The sequence below is a fragment of the Rhynchophorus ferrugineus genome, unplaced genomic scaffold (assembly GCF_030347505.1).
Source record: "Rhynchophorus ferrugineus isolate W39M unplaced genomic scaffold, kcgeb_rfMv2 rfM8, whole genome shotgun sequence".
Classification (NCBI taxonomy): Eukaryota; Metazoa; Arthropoda; class Insecta; order Coleoptera; family Curculionidae; genus Rhynchophorus; species Rhynchophorus ferrugineus.
The window spans coordinates 28,374,135-28,393,994 of record NW_027472587.1 but is presented as its reverse complement, the minus strand read 5'-3'; the positions used below and the strand labels follow the sequence as shown (position 1 = coordinate 28,393,994).

The 19,860-nt window shown below is 32.4% G+C and overlaps 2 protein-coding genes across 4 annotated transcripts in view; one reads left to right on the top strand and one right to left on the bottom strand.

The window, feature by feature from the left end:
- Myo81F (unconventional myosin 81F) overlaps positions 1 to 9,287 on the bottom strand; it is a 132,680-nt gene extending 123,393 nt beyond the window's left edge. For both annotated transcript variants that reach the window (XM_076411178.1, XM_076411179.1), the window contains exon 1: positions 9,092 to 9,287. In XM_076411178.1, coding sequence (XP_076267293.1) covers positions 9,092 to 9,119 — 28 coding nt within the window. In that variant the 5' untranslated portion in view covers positions 9,120 to 9,287. The remainder of the gene's footprint in view (positions 1 to 9,091) is intronic.
- A 415-nt stretch (positions 9,288 to 9,702) lies between these two features.
- Positions 9,703 to 18,440, top strand: Clbn (Nuclear export mediator factor NEMF homolog Clbn). Of its 2 annotated transcripts, none has more exons than XM_076411181.1 (16): positions 9,703 to 9,877; positions 9,930 to 10,101; positions 10,161 to 10,497; positions 10,550 to 10,713; positions 10,773 to 10,971; positions 11,488 to 11,669; positions 11,777 to 12,009; positions 13,886 to 14,128; positions 14,458 to 14,592; positions 14,647 to 14,849; positions 14,978 to 15,079; positions 15,130 to 15,337; positions 15,389 to 15,546; positions 17,611 to 17,741; positions 17,794 to 18,044; positions 18,102 to 18,440. In XM_076411181.1, the coding sequence occupies exons 1-16, from the start codon at positions 9,822 to 9,824 to the stop codon at positions 18,298 to 18,300; spliced, it is 2,973 nt and encodes a 990-aa protein (XP_076267296.1). In that variant the 5' UTR covers positions 9,703 to 9,821; the 3' UTR covers positions 18,301 to 18,440. The 2 variants fall into 2 exon arrangements, with proteins under 2 accessions (XP_076267296.1, XP_076267295.1); XM_076411180.1 differs by having other exon boundaries at positions 15,389 to 15,555.
- Positions 18,441 to 19,860: the final 1,420 nt, after the last annotated feature.

Below are 19,860 nucleotides of genomic sequence, written 5' to 3'. Positions count from 1 at the left end.
ATAGCACGACGTTAGAACTCATGAATGTAATTCAAAATGTTACGTACTTTGAAAGAGGGTTTGATCATCCCATTATAGTCGTTAATCTAACGTGCGACCTGATAGCAAAGTGTGTAGATTAAAATATTTATAGATAACATAACAGGTCAATTGAAAAGTCCCCTGCCTGACACATAGATGGCGCTACTAGAATTAAATTCTAGTGTTAAATTCTAATGTTTTTTAGTTAGCCCTAACCCTCAAAAGATGCGGGCATAAATTTGACAGCTGTCGGATCATTAGTTTGTGAATTATAGCATTTTGAGTGAAGCAACTTTTGTTATTGTGAAAAAATCGTTTTCGTTTTAAGTTTCGGGACACTGCCCCAGGAAAATCAACCATCAAGGATTGGTATGCTAAGTTTAGACGTTGTGAAATGAGCACCGAAGACGGTGAACGTAGTGGACGTCCAAAAGATGTTGTTACCGACGAAAACATTTTAAAAAATCCACAAAATGATTTTGAATGGCCGTAAATTGAAATTGAATGAAACCTCAGACACTCTAAAGATATCAACTGAACTACATCATGTTATGCACAAATATTTGGGTATGAGAAAGCTTTGTGTAAAGTCGGTGCCGCACGAGCTCACTTTTAACCAAAAACAACGACGAGCTGATCATTCGGAGCAGTGTTTGAACATAATCAAGCGTAAAAAGCCCGAGTTTTTGCATCGATATATGACAATAGATGAAACATGGCTCCATCATTTCACTTCGAAGTTCAATCGACAGTCATCCGAGTGCACTGCACATGATGAACCCGCTCCAAAGCGTGGAAAAACGCAACAGTCGGCTGACAAGGTTATGTCGTCTGTATTTTGGGATGCGCATGGAATAATTTTCATTGACTACCTTGAAAAAGGAAGAACTATTAACAGCGACTATTACATAGCGTTATTGGACCGTTTGAAGAAAAAGAAAGTGCTGCTTCATCAAGACAATGTTCCTTATCAGAAGTCAGTGAAAACGATGGCAAACATTCATGAATTAGGCTTCGAGTTGCTTCCTCAACTACCGTATTCTCCAGATCTGGTCCCTAGCGACTATTTCCTGTTCTCAGATCTCAAAAGAGTGCTCGCTGGGAAGACATTTTCGTCGAATGAAGAGGTGATCGACGAAACTGAGGCCTATTTTGAAGCAAAGGATAAATCGTACTACAAAAATGGTATCTAAAAGTTGGAGGGTCGCTATAATCGGTATATCACCCTTGAAGGGAATGATGTTGCATAAAAAAACTAATTTTGCCAAAAAAATGTGTTTTACTATGGTAGGGGGGGACTTTTCAATTGACCTGTTAGGTAGCATATAGAGCATGTTAAATATGTTCAAATACTTGAAAAAATAACATACTTGCAAGTAAAAGCAACTTGGACTTTATTCAACGGTTCCAAAATAAAGTGCTGCGTACCACTGCTGATGCTCTGTATTATATATCTAATGTAATATAGCGCGACGTCCCTTTAGAACCCATGAATGTAATTCAAAGTATTACGTACTTTGAAAGACTATTAGAGCATCCCAGTATACTTGCTAATCTAATGTCGACCTGATAGTAAAGTGTGTATATTAAAACATTTATAGATATTTTAAACATAATATAGACTTTAGGGTAAAATTTAGAATAAGATATTTTACACAAGTGAACTTAATGAAGTGATTTTCTACATGTCATGTATATTATACTTATATTAGATTATTGAACCACTAAGTACGGTGTTCTGTGGATTGTCCCCTATCAAACGCCTTATAATATGAATTAATTAAGTGGGTTTTACTTGAGACAGAAAAGAACCGAAAGAACTGTTTCCCTAACCGAATATAATTAAAAAAAAACAAATATCGAATAGCAATTCTAGAAATACTTTAAGCTTCTATATATTTTAGTTAGTCATTCATGAGCCCTTCTAAAATTAGGAAACCCCACGCAAAAATAACCGTCGCTATCTTAAATGGATAAATTAAATAGCAGAAACACAACGAAAATGAATTACCTCATTACCTTCTGAAAATATAAAACAATTAATCCTTATTAAACGAAAACACGAAAACAAATGAAAATAAGTCGCCTAGTCTTACAAACCAAAAGAAGTGTTTTATTATTCAACGTTTACGAAGAATAAATAGTTCAGGAAAGTACATCTGATAATTATTTCGTGAAATCCCAATTTAAATTATAATAATATATTAATGGTTTAATATTATATTCTGAAAAGGGGCATGAAATTCTTCTGTTAGTATTTATTTACGTATTTACTCATTACCACCGAGGCTCAAGGATATCTACGCAGGGTAAAGATCTGTGGGTTTATTTTGAAGTAAAATGTATTTATTCATCAGTCACAGTTAGAAACACTAACATACAATTTGGCATTATGGCAACTTATTTTTATCTTGTAATAATACAGAATATCACAGTAACAGTGTCACACATAACGGCCCAAAATGTAATAGTACTATATGTTCCGAAAAAAAACCTATTTGAATGGAAATGGAAAAATGCAAGCAATTTATGGGACCATCCCAAAAAAACTGTTTGTTTTTCTCACTCTACTAGCGCATGTCCTATTGATACGAAAAGTTGATAGTCGGACGGGGCATTATCTGGAGAGTACGGCGAGTGCGATAATACGTCCCATCCAAGTGCTTTCAACGCTTCATTGACCGGTTTTGCTTTATTTATCGGAACCGTGTTTTCGGACCCATTCTGGGCGATTTTCAATCAATGCATGGTTCAAAATGATCATCTGTTGTCAGTAGCGATCACTATTAATTGTTTCACCAGGTTTCAACAGTTCATAATACGCCAGGACACTCTGGTCCTACCGAGCATTGTGTTGCGACCAAAATGAATTGGCCTTGGAGTCGATCTGTCGGTATTGCCAAGTGGCGTTTAGGATTTTCAAAATAAATCCACTTTTCATCACATTTCATTTCACAGATGATTTTTCGATTTTCCATTTGCTTCTCATACATTTGATGTGCTGCCCATCTTCACGACTTTTGAATTTTGCCCATTGCTCGTAATCGGTCGCTAATTGTTTCTTGGATCACATTTAACGCTTCTGCCAATTATTCTTGACTTTGGGTTGGGCCCTTACTCACAACTTGTGAACGAAACCACACCTCTCATATTTTTGATGTTAGAGCATGCTCATCGTGGAGTTTCTACCAGCAAACGATGACTTTCACCGGCTTTCTTCTTCTTTTTTATAACATCTTTATTAGATACGCTTAGTACAATCTTAAATTACAATTAATTTATTACTACTTTTCCTATGTGCTTGGATTAATTAACAAGCAAGACGGGTGCGAGAAACTACATCAGTATGTATTCCTCAATTATAAAATTATAATTATTTATTAATTATTAACTTATAGCTATAGTTTACACTATAGCTATAAGGGTTTGGCATTTGGGATTAATCTGTAAGATGTGCAAACCGTTACCGCGTAACTATTGTCAATTGCTGGAGTCATATTTATTCGGAAGAAAATTTAGAGTATCGCACGAATGGCGTTCTCGACATTTAAAAATATCTCGGCTGAAGTTCCACAAGGTAGCGTCTTAGGACCTGTCCTGTATCTGCTCTACACTGCTGATATTCCAACAACAAAAGAAACACTTCTTGGAACCTTTGCTGATGACACAGTTATTATGGCAAAAGATATATCTCTGCTTAGGGCAATAGAAAAAGTGCAAGTGGCAGTTAATAAAATCTACAAATGGACAAAAGATTGGAAAATTCAACTTAATAGCTCCAAATCTGTCCACGTTAATTTTCCGTTGCGGCGAAATAAAAAAAAATTAACTATATCACTCAATGGATGCCGGATTCCTCAAGCAGAATCAACTATATACCTTGGAATCCATCTTGACGGTAGATTAAATTGGAAACATAACGTTACGCATTAGATTAGATAAAACGCATTAGATCCAAAATAAAACAACTATACTGGTTAGTCGGAAGATACTCTCAACTTGATCTAAAATCAAAGAGGTTAATCTATAAGACAATTATAAAGCCAATTTGGACCTATGGGGTGCAAATATGGTGTTGCACTAAAAATTCAAATCAACTAGTCATACAACGCTGTCAAACCAAGGTTCTTCGATTGACTACCAATGCCTATCGCTACGTAACCAACGAAGAACTGCACGATGACCTGAAAATCAAATGGATTTGCGATGTTATCCAAGATTTCGCCTTGAAACACAAAAGAAGATTACTAAACCAAACTAATGTGGAAGCAGTACAACTGCTGGACAGCACGCAGGATGTCAGGAGATTGAAGCGAACCAAACCATACGAACTTATATAAAGTATTATATATATATTATAATTTTATTATTGAGGAATATATATTGATGTATTTTCTCGCACTCGTCTTGCTTGTGAATTAATCCAAGTACAAATGAAAAGTACTAATACATTAATTTATAATTAAGATTGTACTAAGCGTATCTAATAAAGATGTTATAAAAAAAATCTTTTATATTAACCAGCCACAGCAGGCATTTAATTGTAATTGTGTTCAGTAATAATATTATGTATTTTGATCTATTATAATCTATTATATCTATTGAAATATATTGAGTGATATCTACGAAAATGAAAAGTGTCAATGTTAACATTAACAATATAACTGTTAAATTCGATGGTCTCTACATTACTCTACATAAAATAACGGTATTTTATTGAATATTATTGAGCTATTCCACGTATATAGACTTTACTTTTGTTTGAAGCACCAAAAAAGCTTGGAAGTTGATAAAACTGTTTTCAGACGTATAAACAAGATGGGAAAGATCCAAAAAGAGGTAAAAATGACTACCACATGAATTGACTGAAAATGTTATTTCGAAACATTTCAACGTAGTAGTTTCCCCACTTGCCAGGCAAAAACAGAAGGCAAAGAAAGTTTTCTATAGCGTATTGTAACTGAAGATGAAAGGTTGATTTACTATGATAATCTCAAGCCAAAAAAATCATGAGCTAGTACACAAGAACCATTCAACACAACACATTTGAGATCAGCAAAGCGAAGTGTATTTCAAGCTGCTAAAATCAATTGAACAAATTGAACTACGTATTGTTCAAAAAAAAATCATCAATAGCGAGTAAGAGACACAGGGTCTTTGTCTAACATGATAACGCTTAGTCACGTTTTGTAAAACGTGTAACTTGGTTTTTGCAACTCGAATGGAAATTTTCATCTATTCATTGTTATTTTGTACATACGTCATCAAGAAGTTTAATGTATTACCTATCGCAATTTGTAAATTCGTTTCAGAAACAGACAATATTTTCCTTTTTATTTTAGTTAAAAAGAGACACAATGCTGTCTAATTAGTTCGAACGCGTAAACAACAAGCGTGTCAAAGTCGTCCGGTTGTCAAATGTGTGCAAAATTCTTGAAAGCAATAGTGATAAGAAGTTATAACCCTAACCTATAAACTATTGTGACTGTATAATTAACTGTAGTTTTTACATGTACTATAATGTTAAAATAAATTATATTTGACAACATTTTTGTTCAATTATTTTATTTAGATTAAAATATTTGTTGTATGTCAAAGGTAAACTGAACTAAAACTGAAAAAAAAGTTGATGCGGCAATATTGCGACGTTTTGACGTCACAAATTTAGATGACGTATGTACAGTATACAATAACTTTGAATAGACCATATTTGGTCACCCAGTAATAAAATGCAACTGTATTTTAATAAACTATTTAAAAATGTATATATCGCGTCAAAGTTATAATAATCTATAAATTTAAATTCAGTGAAATTAAATAAAGTGAAAAACCAAAAATGTTTTTTCACTAACCTAACATGCATGAATGCATAAAAGTTAATTATTCACTAAGAATGCAAAATAACATCAACATAGATAAATTACTCATAATTAATAATTTAATAAAATTAGATTACATTAAAAAGAAGAATACAAAAAATACATATATTTCTTGAAACGAAGGAACATAACCACTAGAATATGTATGATCGGATCACTCGTGTTATAGAACTGGCAACTAAGGAAATGAAGCAGAATGGAAAACTAAATAGCTAATAGAAGTTTAAAAGCTATAAAAATCAGTGTATCAAAATATTTGATGGTATAAGTTTAGAAAAAGTTAATTAAGATTATAATTAGAATTAAAAAACAATCGAATGTTTGAAACATATTCAATATTTATAGGTAAAAAATTCACAAAATGAAATTTGGAAGTTGGTAATGTAAAATAACAGTATCTACAGTCTACAGTAGCTTACAGTACAGTTGAAAATATAGTTTAAAAATCTATTTACGTTTTTTTATTTTTCATGGTAAAAAATCAGGTAAATATCACAATAATCATTATAGAAGTTACATATCTATGGTAGATTTTATACGTTATAAGATTAAACACAATACAATACAATGTACGTTAACAACAATATATGCCGAGACTGTGTCTGCCATAATGTAAACCAAGAAATAATAATTAAGAATATGGCTCCAGAAATATAGAAATGTAAAAATCAAATCGAACTATTAATATTATCACAGGCAGATTTGGGCAGCTTTTGAAATTAATTTGATAATTATTTGATAAGGTTGGATAAGACTAACACTTTCTGTGTCACAGAACTAAAATACTTGGAGGAATTCGTTGTAGCATTGAATCCAATTGTTACAGTTATAGATTACAAACGGAGCAACAATTTTTACTATAGAAAACTTCTACCTACTTTAATGTTTGTAGGAAACCTGATTATGTCGCCCGTAGGACTGCAATTTGAAATTATCACTAGAAATAAATGGCGCCATATTGGAGTGGATGTTGCCTCCCTAGTTACAAAATGCGTTGGTTGCCAGAAAACATCACAGCAGATGAGAGGCAAAGAATAAACAATCTTAGAAGCAAATTTCAAAAAACATGAAATAATGCCTGGGACAACAACAACAATGGAGTTAGAGTATATATATATATATATATATATATATATATATATATATATATATAACTTTATTAATTCCCCAAAAGAAGGCTGTTTGTCCGATAGTACATTTAAAAATCTAGTGTTTATAAACTGAAATTCTTATTTTACTGAATAATTGGCCTGACTGGATTAGTTAGTCCTGTTCTATTTACAAACACCTGACTGTATTTTTTATTTTAAATAAAAATAGTTAAAATACTGTATATTGTATTTTATATTTCAAATACACAATTTAAACATATTTTGTATTTCGTATTTAAATACATACTACATATATTTTGTAATTTGTGATTTTAATTAAAGTAAAGCATGTATTTTACCCAGCTCTGATCACAGAAAGCTTAAAAATCACAACAATACTAAATCAAAACACCTGTTGGGTATTGAGATTCGAAACCCCGAAACTACAAGAAATTTGAGTACACTCTATTCTAAAACGCAGACATGCTTGGAGTGATTCAAATTATACCAATGTACTTACAAAGGTTCTCTTATTTCTGGCAAATTCACTTCATAACAAGGGAGATACCATCAATTACTTCTATTGTATAGGAAATGTTTATATAAATATTTGGTATTTAAATTAAAACATTTAAATAAAATTGTAATAATATGCCCGTTGTTTATATTATATAAGATAAGAATTGATAGTGGTACATTGATACCTACATAATAACAAGCAATTATGTCAACAATACAAGTGATGTTTTTCAACTTTATAAATAATAAACAAAACAACCACATTTCTAGACCCATTACCGTTCAAAGATAATGTAAAAATTCCTAAGAATACTTAAATTGTTCCATTTTCCAATTTCCAATAATTTTCATTTTTAAATACTCTAAAGGAATAAATAAATATAAATTATATGATACACTGTACATAATAAAAGTATTGCTACACAGAGTTTTTTAAAATGGTTATATTGATGGTTATATTGTTTTAAAAAAAATTATGAGAAGCTTCTTAAAAACAATCACCAAGAATTTTGTGATATAACGAATTGCCATTATTTCATTCTACAACAATTGATAATCCTTAACAATTGCTATAGTTTAAGATAATTATCTTGCTAGAAAAATTGTTGAATAAAAAGTAAAACCCCAGACTCTTAATACAAAACAAATATATCTATAATTACAATGAGCAACTTAAATGAGAATTTAATTGCCTCTTTCAAAAACAAACAACATAAACTGAAAATGCTCAAAAATGATTCATCCAAATCTACTATAGTTGATGACAGGCCCTTTTAGAAGGATTTTAATATACTTCATAATGTCTAATATATATGGTAACATAAGTTTAATATAGAAATCAACAAAATCAGACATATATTACACAGTATTTGCTGTGATGAATCAATAACTACACTGATCAAACACAGCTCAATATTGTTGACTCATATGGTCTGAATAAGATGTTTTTACCTGGTCAAAATGGAAATCACCCAAATTTTGTTACGAAAAAAGGACTTCAGGTAAAACCGATAAAGGAGAAATGTATAGAAGATAAGAAACATTTAAAACCCATTTAAATTAGAAACCCAGCAGTTCTATAAAATATAGTTTAGAGCAAGCTGCTAATAAATGTCCCAATTGCTTCTCGAATTAGCAACAATTCCTTGATAAAAAAAAATTATTACTAAAAGACCTATGTGAAACAATATTTTTTTAATTCATTTTAATAACCCTTAAGCAAATATCCCTTGGCTATTAAAAACTCTATTATCACACTCAATAGCAATTGAGTGTTATCGTTGATAACGTCCCAACAATATCTAGAAGAACGCAAGAGGGTGGGTTCTGCCGCCTACGCTCTGATCACGAACGCGCATTCTAAAAATCACATTCAAAATCATCTAAATTGGATTCTGAATGAAAAACAAGATACTTGATTCCAGTAGGCCCTTTTATGTAGTTTTATCGGGACAATTGGTCATTTGAACGTCGAAAAACAAAACGAGGAACGAAACAAAACACTCCCGGCTGGCAAAATGTCAATACCGCCCTAGGTAATCGAGGGTGGTGATTTCCGTAACATGTTCGTCAAATACTCACCCACTGTGCTAAAATCCAACTCAACCATTGTCACGTTTAACAATAATCACTCAAACAAGAAACTTTTCATTCATGAATTTTAAAAAGTTGCACTGAGAACATTGCAAAAAAAACTGTTTAAACAAACGTAACGCGCCACGATCGGAATTGAACGGTACCACACTACGAATGAACTTACAAAGTTACACTGACGAATGAAACATTCAGATTTCAGTAATGACATGCTGACTAAGGTTAATATTTGCCATCTTTCTTTTCCATCATATTAAATAAAGACACAACATAGGTAACACTTGCAGCACCATCTATTGACTCAAATCGAAAAATATATAACACAATTTAGAAGAAATCTGAAAAAGAAATTCAATTTTTTAAAATCCAATTTTCTATTAAAACAAATAAATAAAACAATAACATATTTTATATCTAAAGAGGAATTGAAGTTATATTAGCTTATAATAAGTAATAATATGAATAGCACAACTTTGCAAATATTTCAATATATTATTAAATTAAACTATGCAATTTCATTGATTTTTTCTATAGAATTAAATGTTAATAATTTAAAATTCATAAAAAGAATCATGCCGCCACTGTTCAATATGCTGTTCAATGACAGTCGATCAACATCGGTCAAAAAGTGACATGAAAGTGACGTAGAGTTATTCTCTGAACAGTAGAACTGTTTTTTTTAAATAGCTTTAAATAATTAATCACTACTTTAATAAAAATGAAGACTCGTTTTAATACATATGATATAGTATGTGTCGTAACAGAATTACAAAAGTAAGTGCATTTTTAATTAGTTACCTGATTAATAAAGGACTAACCTTACTAGGCTCATTGGAATGAGAGTAAACAACATATACGATATAGATAATAAGACGTATTTAATTCGATTTCAAAGAAATGAGGAGAAACAAGTTTTATTACTTGAATCAGGTAATCGGATTCATACAACAAATTTTGAGTGGCCTAAAAACGTAGCCCCCTGTGGATTTAGTATGAAGGTATTCTGTAAAATATTGTTCTTGTTATGAACAAATATACATTGAATTATTACTTTTAGTTGCGAAAGCATTTAAAAAATAAAAGGGTCGAGAATATTAGTCAACTGGGAACTGATCGAATTGTGAATCTTCAATTTGGTACAGGGGAAGCAGCATATCATATAATATTGGAACTTTATGACAGAGGAAATATGATCTTAACTGATCATGAAATGGTTATTTTGTATGTTTTAAGACCACATACAGAAGGAGATAAAGTAAAGTTTGCTGTGAGAGAAAAATATCCACAAGATCGAGCTAGAGAAATTTATAACCTAAATAAAGAAGAGGTCTTAGCAATTTTGCAGAAGGGAAAAATTGGTGACCAAGTTAAGAAAGTGTTAGTTTCAAGTTTAGGTATATTGTTACCAGGGAGACACCAACTATTTTACAAACATTCTTTTTTTAGAATATGGTCCATCACTTATTGAACATGTTCTTGTTAAAAGAGGTATTTTGAATTCAGCTAAGATTGGAAAAAACTTTGATATTACCCAAGATATTGATAAAGTTGTTGATGCTGTGTCAGAAGCTTATAGGATATTTCAGAATGCTCAAAAGGAAGCATCAAAGGTATGATAATTTTTAATTTTAATTGAATTTAAATGTTTCATCTAATTTTAATTTTTTAGGGATATATTACACAAAAGAAAGAAGAAAGACCTTCTAGTAATATATCTGGAGAAACTGAAACCTTTTATTCTAATCAAGAATTCCATCCTATGTTGTTTGAACAACATTCCAGTGGTCCTTATGTACAATTTGATACCTTCTGTTTAGCTGTTGATGAGTTCTTTTCAAAACTGGAAAGTCAGAAACTGGAACTTAAAGGTAATGATTGCAGAAATTGCATTGTTTTTTCATACATAATAGATGATAAACATCTAATTTATCTAATCTCATCTGGAAATTATTTCATATTAATTCAAAAGTGGCTCCTCCATAAAATATGTTTAAATTATGTTACAAATAAATAATTATGTAAAGTGTCATATTTTAAAGTACCTAACAATGTATTGCCTTATATTAGGTTCAAAATAGGAAATTAGTAATTTATTTCAAAATTTATCTGAAATTGTTAAAAAAGTGGTAATAATATATGTTGGAAAGAAAAAGATATTGATTTTAAGTCATCTTAAATTATGTTACCAATAAATAATTTTGTAAACTTTCATATTTTAAAGTTAGTGTTACAACCTAATTATGTTTTAATGAGGGTACCTACAATTTATTACCTTAGATTAGGCTCAAGACAGGAAGTTAGTCATTTAAGATTTAATTTCTACAGTAGTGCTATAATAAGTGAATCACATACTAATAATCAATATATCATGAAACTTTTTTCAGCTGTGCAACAAGAAAGGGAAGCTTTAAAGAAATTGGAAAATGTTAAAAAGGACCACCATCAAAGACTCAGGGCTTTAGAAGAAATACAAGAAGTAGATAAGCAGAAAGCTGAATTAATCACCAGGAACCAAGAGCTAGTCGATAAAGCCATTTTATCAGTACAGATGCTTTTAGCTAATCAGGTGGGATGAAAGTATGCAACATTTTCTACCCATCTCCACTTTCCTTTTTGTTTCCTTCTTCACCCTAAGGCAAGCATCACATTATCAATTTCGATATTCTCCTTTAGTTGTCTTGGGAGGACATCAACGAGCTAGTGAAAGAAGCTGCTTCCAATGGCGACCCAATAGCTAGTAGCATCAATAAATTAAAGTTAGAAGTAAATCATATTAGCTTATTTCTAACCGATCCGTATGCGGAACCTACCGATAGCGAAGCGTCCGATCAGGAAAATGAAAATAAGATCCCTTCGATGGAAGTGGATGTCGATCTAGCTCTTACTGCGTTTGCGAATGCCCGACGGTAGGTATAAAGTAGTTGATGACATCACAGTGTTGTCAGATTTTGGTGTATATTTAATACTGCGTTAAAAATTCCACTAGGGAGGGTTTGAAGAAAAAGTAATTTCGGTTTTCGTTTATCACTGAATATTATTATTTTTGACGTTTTGGTAGATGATATTCGTAGGGTGATAGAGAGTCAACTCATTAGGGATCTCTGGCGAAAAGTTTTGCTTCCAGCTAGGGTTATATCGACTATTCAAGTAATTTGATTAACCAATTTAAATCTTCATTCTAGGCACCTAGAGAAGTGATTGAAAGGGAGTGATTTATTTCTAAAATTAAAAAAATAAATAAATATATATATATATATATATATATATATATATATATATATATATATATATATATATATATATATATATATATATATATATATATATATATATATATATATATGAATAAACTTACAACAAAATATGCTGTAACGATCACAAATTTCTTTGATACTTAATCCAATCGGTTTGGAATTTTTAACATTATCAACCATTTTTTAATGACAGCCAAATACTTCTTCGAGCTAAAACGATTCTGCATTTCTTTATTCTGCCTTAGCGACAACTTTAGACGGCGCGAAACATGTCCTCAAAATTTCCCAAAAAGTTAAACCTCTATTTCTCTATGATGGTATTTTTTAACACATTATACATAATTCACTTTTCATCATTATTATATTCATTTCAATAAAAGCTCGATTTCGTAGACGCTCTATGATGATTCATTTGTTGTTGGTTGTGTCACAGGCTAGCGTGTACCAGAAGTACAAGAAATTTTGGGGAGACCAAGAATCCGTTGAATAGGGCTATCGTGTTGGACTTCCATCGATACTTCTGAGTATCTGGATATCAAACCAAGAAGGGACACGAGGGCTCGTCGGGAACTAGATGTCTTTTCCCAACTCCTGATTCCGCGAAATTTGAGTGAATGAAGCAAAGAATTTGTAAAAAGAAAATAAAATACTGTACTAAACTGGACCTTATACTAATGCAAGCCCAGAATTTTGGTTAGGTCCTGAATAAATTCATTTTTTGGCTGTCTTAATTTTGTTGTCCGGTGAAATCGATGATGTGTTTAAAGACCAATTTCATCTTGGATAGCTTGAAAGTTTGAATATATTGTATGGCAAGCTCTGTCGGACGAAGTACAAAGGCAACAAGACCTTCGGCTCGATAGGGAATCACCCAAATAGGCATTTATAAATATTTGACCTAAATGAGAAATATATAAAAACTAGGAATACCCACTTCCAACACCTTACGTGTTGAATGAACAGAACCTAGATTATACTGATTACTGGAAAATTGTAGCGGGCGTTGAAAAGTGTATATTTTACAAGAATTCCAGTTTCATTACATATTACGGGTATAATCTGAGGATCCCTTTGTCTAGTGAAATATGTAGAGGATGTTCTGTTAGGAATTAATAATTGAACAAACTCAGCAAATAATTTGGGCATAAAAAGCTATTTAGAGCAAAAAGAAGCAAGACAGCAAAACTGAACTTGGCAAGGTATTACTTCACGTCGCTCCCGGAAGACCTAAAATCTTTTCAACCACGGGCGATATTTTCACCAAACTTGGTTCCATTCGATTGCCACTTGCCACGCCTTAGTGCATATACAGTTTAAAATGATAAACGATGTCCGTATGTGTATCGTTGACTTTATAATCTCGAAGTCTGCAAGTTTATTTTGCTATTCATTTATATAATATTTAAAATATACAACAAATACACAAAATTTACCGAAAAGTTTGTAAAAATTAATCTCATATATCTAATATTTAAGCCACCAATTAATTGTCATATAATCAGTACATTCAATTACTCAATTTATACAGTTACTACGATCAAAAAAGGACTGCAGCGAAAAAACAACAGAAGACTATAGAATCGCAGACCAAAGCTCTGAAATCCGCCGAGAGGAAGACGAAACAAACCCTCAAAGAGGTCCAGACCATCACAAACATAAACAAGGCTCGAAAGGTGTATTGGTTCGAGAAGTTCTATTGGTTCATTAGTTCCGAGAACTATTTGATCATTGCCGGTCGGGATCAGCAACAAAACGAGTTGATAGTCAAAAGGTATAAAAAATTCAGTTTATATATTATATAATTTGTTATCTTCTATTAACTGTTATTTAAAGTCATCTCTATTTTGTTAAAACTTTGCTTGAAGGAAGGTCCACCAGGTTTTTTTCGTGGCATAAGAGCATAGAAATCTGTTTTATTTTTTCGAAGTTTATGCTATTATTTCCTACAATTGGTATTGACAGAGCAAAACATGTTAGTTATGAATTGTTGGTAAACAACATAATCGCAACATTAACAGACCTTGATGCTTTGAACACCGCAATATTTTTTCGTTGTTTGATAAAGATATAACTTTTGTTGGAATAATATTTTATTTATAGATACATGAAATCTAATGATATTTATGTACACGCTGATATACATGGTGCTAGTAGTGTAGTTATTAAGAATACCACTGGTTTAGATGTTCCCCCAAAGACCCTGAATGAAGCTGGGACTATGGCAATATGTTATAGGTATTTGAATATATTTATTATCACTAAGTTTTATTTAAATATTCGTTGTTTTAGCGTTGCTTGGGATGCAAAGGTAGTGACGAACGCCTACTGGGTTTGGGGTGAACAAGTCAGTAAAACAGCTCCTACTGGTGAATATCTCACCACTGGTAGCTTCATGATTAGAGGCAAAAAGAACTTTCTACCTCCAGCTCATTTAATTTTGGGACTGAGCTTTCTGTTTCGACTGGAAGACAGTTGCATAGAAAAACATACGGGTAAAGCTAATTCAAGATATTTCAAGATTTCATACACACAGTAATTTTGAGAAAGTAACTAAAACATATTTCTTGCAGTTTCACTTTCGATAACAATACGTTTATTTTCTCTTTCTTTTGATATATAGGTGAACGAAAAGTTTTGATACAAGAGTCGACCACAAAAGAACCAGAAAGCGAGAGTGGTGCCGATGAGGATGTCGAGGTCGATATATTAGACGAGAGCGATGGTTGGTCTATTAATTTTTACTTTAACTTCTCTGAACTTATGTTTTTGTAGAAGATGGAAGTAAAACCGATAAAAATTCAGAGAGTAAAGAAAGTACTTCGGAGAATACTCCGGAAAAAGAACCCGAGAAAACCGAAATTCGATCCGAAGAGAATAACGAAGATATTAAGAAAAACGATAACGATAGTTCTTCCGATAGCGAGGAGGATTCCAAATTTCCTGATACTCATATTAAAATCCAACATTTTGGCGGGACCAAGTATGCTTCGTTAACGAGACAAAATGTTCGATATTAAGTCTTCATTTTTAGACAATTGATAACGCAACCAGTGATAAAAGAAGAAGAAGAAAATGACGATCAGAATGAAAGTGTTATATATTTGGGAGATAATAAGCCTGTTATAGTGAAACCATCAAGCAAAAAGCCCAAAAGCAGAAGTGTCAGTGAATCTAGTTATAAAGACAAAAGTAAACATGGTACTGCCGGTTTGTATAACAGTTTATTTTATTTTTGTCATTTTTATGCTGTTTTTTATTTTTCAGTCATTTTTTATTGTGTTGGCTGATGCATTAATCGCTAATATTCGTATTCCTTATATCTCCATAACCAAAGTTGCATTTCTTTTGAACGCCATCTTTTACAGCTATTCTTCTTTTGCATTGACATAATATTAAAATGATGTAGGACATTCAAATCCATGTAAAAACTGTTGTTCTTCATATATTAATGCACAGTCACCATATTTCAGCTTTTGGTGGCCTGAAGTCATATAATCAGTCATTTTTGTTATACATGATTTCAAGAATCATTCAAATAGAATATATACTATTCTGGGTGGTTGTATTGAGATGTTATAATTGATATCTGTTGTCATGTTGTTTGTTGTACAAATTATATTCCTGCCGGCTTGGTGGCGCAGTGGTAAAGGCGACAGGACGGTCCTGCTACTGTTACGATAGTCGCGGGTGCGAATCCTGCTGGAACATGGCCGTAAATTTATGTTTGTGATTGGTTATTATTTGCGATTGTCCTAGGCAAGAGTGCAAAATGCAACAAGGAAAATGACCCCAGTCACACCATAACCAAGCTAGGTAAGACCGGATATCTTCTGGGATTATTTCAAAGTTGGTCACTCGCCAGTCGATAGGTTTAATGCCGAGGACCGTGGTTGGGAGCCCATGTTAAACTGTAGGTCCAATCCAGATAAACCCCTAGTTGGTAAAAGGAGACTTATATATTTAAAATATATATGAAAAAATACATTCCTCTCTTCATTTTTTTTTCTATAGTGTCTCCCTAATTCTTTTGTGCCAGATTTGCCAAAGTTGTTCTTTGGTTATTTTTCTTTCTGTCCTGGCTTCCCAGCCTGCTTTACGTGCACTGTAAGTGGCTCCACTAACCGAAATTGCCTTTACATAATCTTCTAATGATTCTTAATTGCGGTCTTTTCTTGTTTCTTTTTCCGGTTCTTTGCAACTTTATAAGATAATTTCATTTCTACCGCTTGGATTTTGTTTTTATCTTTTTGATAGTGGTAGTTTTTTGGAAGTAAGTAGTATAATTTCATAGTATATTCCACATATATAGTTTTTTCACTTATCTTATTAATTTCTTTTCCCTGGTTTCTGCTACTTTCAGTTTCAATTATCATATATTTAACCTTACTTTAACTACCTTGGCGTCTCATTCTATTGTTGTTAGACTTTTCCCACTTTGTTACCTTATCACGTCTCGTAAAACACGAAGTTATTTCTAAAAGAGTCAAGTCCTCTTCATCTAATTTCGAACTGCTTGATTCTTCGGAAGATTAAAGTTCATCTGAAACTAAGTGGTAGGAAGTTTCTTATTCGTGGTCATGGAGATCAGATTCACGCTCGTTATCTTCTTGTAGTATCCCCTCGATTATGGCACTCGATATTAATCGCCTCAACTGTTACTTACTGAGACTTATTTTTTATGGATAAAACGCTTAATTCTATAATACTTTATTATATTCCAAAAAAATATATCGCTTCGATACCCGCGCTGTGACTAAAACAATTGCGCTCCGTGCGGTAAAAGGGCGCCGGGAGTAAGGATAAACTGTTTATTTGATAGGTAGTGAAACCATGATAATCTACTTAAAACATGATATACACGCAATTAGAATGATTGTTATCAGTGAGAATGTATTGATTGTGGTCGAATAGAGGTCGCGCGAGCGCTTGAATGTTAAATTAATTTATTTTGCAGTTTCAATTTGTATATTTATTTTTCTGTTATTTTCTTCTCATCACCAAAACTTTCGTGTTGCTTTTGTTCAATACTGTTCCTTATTATCTTAGTACTTTCCATCTGATTAGGGGTTTCTGGTCAAGACTCCCAGTTGTTATCAATTTCGCATCACATCGTCGCATAAGTTCCTACCAACATTTTTATTCTATATGCAGTACATTATCATTTAAAGTATTATTTTAGTTTGAATATACAATAGTATTTCAAATTATGTTATTATTCTACTATTTAATACTCATTATATTTGGTCTATTAAGGAAATAATGAAAATGGCAATAACACCAAACAACAAACCAAGCGAGGACAGAAGAGCAAACTGAAGAAAATAAAAGAGAAATACCGAGATCAGGATGAGGAAGAAAGGAAATTAAGGATGGAAATTTTACAGGTATAGCTTAGAGTATAGTTGAATTATTGCCTTTTACAGCAAGTATTTCTAGTCATCTGGCAATCACAAAGAGACTAAGAAAAACAAGAAAGGTAAAGATTACCATAACAAGGACGTGAAAAAGGAACCCAGACAACCCAGGGTACCTCAAGTGAAAGATTTGAATGAAGTGGACGATGAGGAAATAACAGTACAAGCCAGTGTAGACATGATTGATGCTCTTACCGGCATACCTTTAGAGGATGATGAGCTCTTGTTTGCTGTTCCTGTGATAGCACCATATAATACTCTCTCCAATTATAAGTGAGTTTATTTTATTTATTAGGGTCATCATTATAACAATGTTATGATTTTTAACAGATTCAAGGTAAAGCTGACGCCAGGCACAGCTAAGAGAGGTAAGGCGGCTAAAACGGCAGTCTCGATGTTCCTTAAGGATCGTAGTATAACGGCTAGGGAGAAGGATTTGTTGAAGGCAGTTAAAGACGAACAAATGGCTCGAAATCTACCGGGTAAAGTAAAGCTTTCTGCACCGAAATTGCAAATGCTTAGGAAATAGGAGTTGGCGATAGAAGCAAGTCTTAATGTGTATAAAAGTATTTTGCAAATAAAGTGTTTGTTGTTAATTTTGTCCTTTTTGATTATATTTATAAAGTTGTCCATCAAATTTTTGTAATTAATAAAATATTACTTATTCAAGTTTGCTTTTTATTTAAGATGCTTAAAAGTTCATGAGCAATAAACTAGGTTTTGTCTGGTCTAGACCTATTATTTATCTTGGTTTCTGAAGTACTTCCACCGAATGAGCTAACCAAAGTAATTAAAACTGACATTAATCCCAGGAAATCACCAGGCTATGATTTAATAACACGAGCATTAGTGCAAAAACTACCAAGAAAGGGAGTTATAAAACTCAGCAACTTGATCAATACAGCTTTTATAATAAAACATGAAACAACGAAATAAAGGCCTATAGACCTATATCACTGCTGCCTGCTAAGGTTTTTGAAAAACTCCTGTTGAAAAGAATAAAACCAATCATAGAGCGAAAAACTTAATAAAAATACACCAGTTTGGGTTTATTAACGAGCATTCAACAACTGACCAGGTCCACACAATAACAGATGTTATTTAAAAAATCTATGAAGGTAAAAAAGTATGGTTAGCCACATTCTTTGATGTAGCACAAGTCTTCGATAAGGTTTGGCATGAAGGCCTTGTTCATAAACTACAGAAAATGTTACCAAAACAACACACCGAACTACTAAAATCGTACATTACAGCTAGAATATTTATAATTAAACGAGAAGAAGCTTACTCTACAATAAAAGAAGTTAAAATAGGTGTACCACAAGGAAGTGACTAGAGCTACTCTACACTTGTAATATACCACAAATAGAGAATATTACGATGACTACATTTGCTGATGATACTGTGATTATAGCTATCGGAAACAATAGTGAAGTCAAACAAAAATTACACCAGGCAAGTGATAATATAAATAATTGAACGAGAGTGAATCTGTGCATGTGCAATTCACCTACAATCGGACCGTACAAGTACCATTAACATTAAATAATACTATCATACCATATAGCAACAACGCTAAATATCTCGGAATGAATTTTGATGCAAAACTTCGCTGGAAGGAATATATAAAGACAAAAAGAAGAGAACTGGAATTGAAATATAGGAAAATGTATTGGCTAATTTGAAGAAAATCACAATTATCAGTACATAATAAATTGCTATTATATAAGTAAATAGTAAAACCTATATGGATATACGGAGTTCAATTATGTGGATGTTCTGCAAAGAGTAACATTAATAAAATATAAATTTTTCAGAACAAAGTCCTGGGAAGTATTGTGGGCGCATCCAAATACTACAGGACTGACTACTACAGGACTGACTACCTACATCGAGATCTCAGATACCTACAGTCAGTCAAGAAATCAACAGAATTGTAAGGACGTATAAGGAAAGACCCCATTCTCATGAGAATATTGAAGTATTGCAACTTTTGGATACCACCAAAGCATGACACAGACTCAAAAGGATCAAACCATCTGATATTGTGTAGTGTTGCGTAGTGAGATGCATATAATAAAAATACAGC

Bases quoted from the DNA above. Each gene is read 5' to 3' on its own strand.
- Clbn (XM_076411180.1), top strand. From the start codon at position 9,822: ATGAAGACTCGTTTTAATACATATGATATAGTATGTGTCGTAACAGAA. The intron at 10,498-10,549 runs GTATATTGTTAC...TTCTTTTTTTAG, and splicing joins AGTGTTAGTTTCAAGTTTAG to AATATGGTCCATCACTTATT. The intron at 17,742-17,793 runs GTATAGCTTAGA...AAGTATTTCTAG, and splicing joins TAAGGATGGAAATTTTACAG to TCATCTGGCAATCACAAAGA.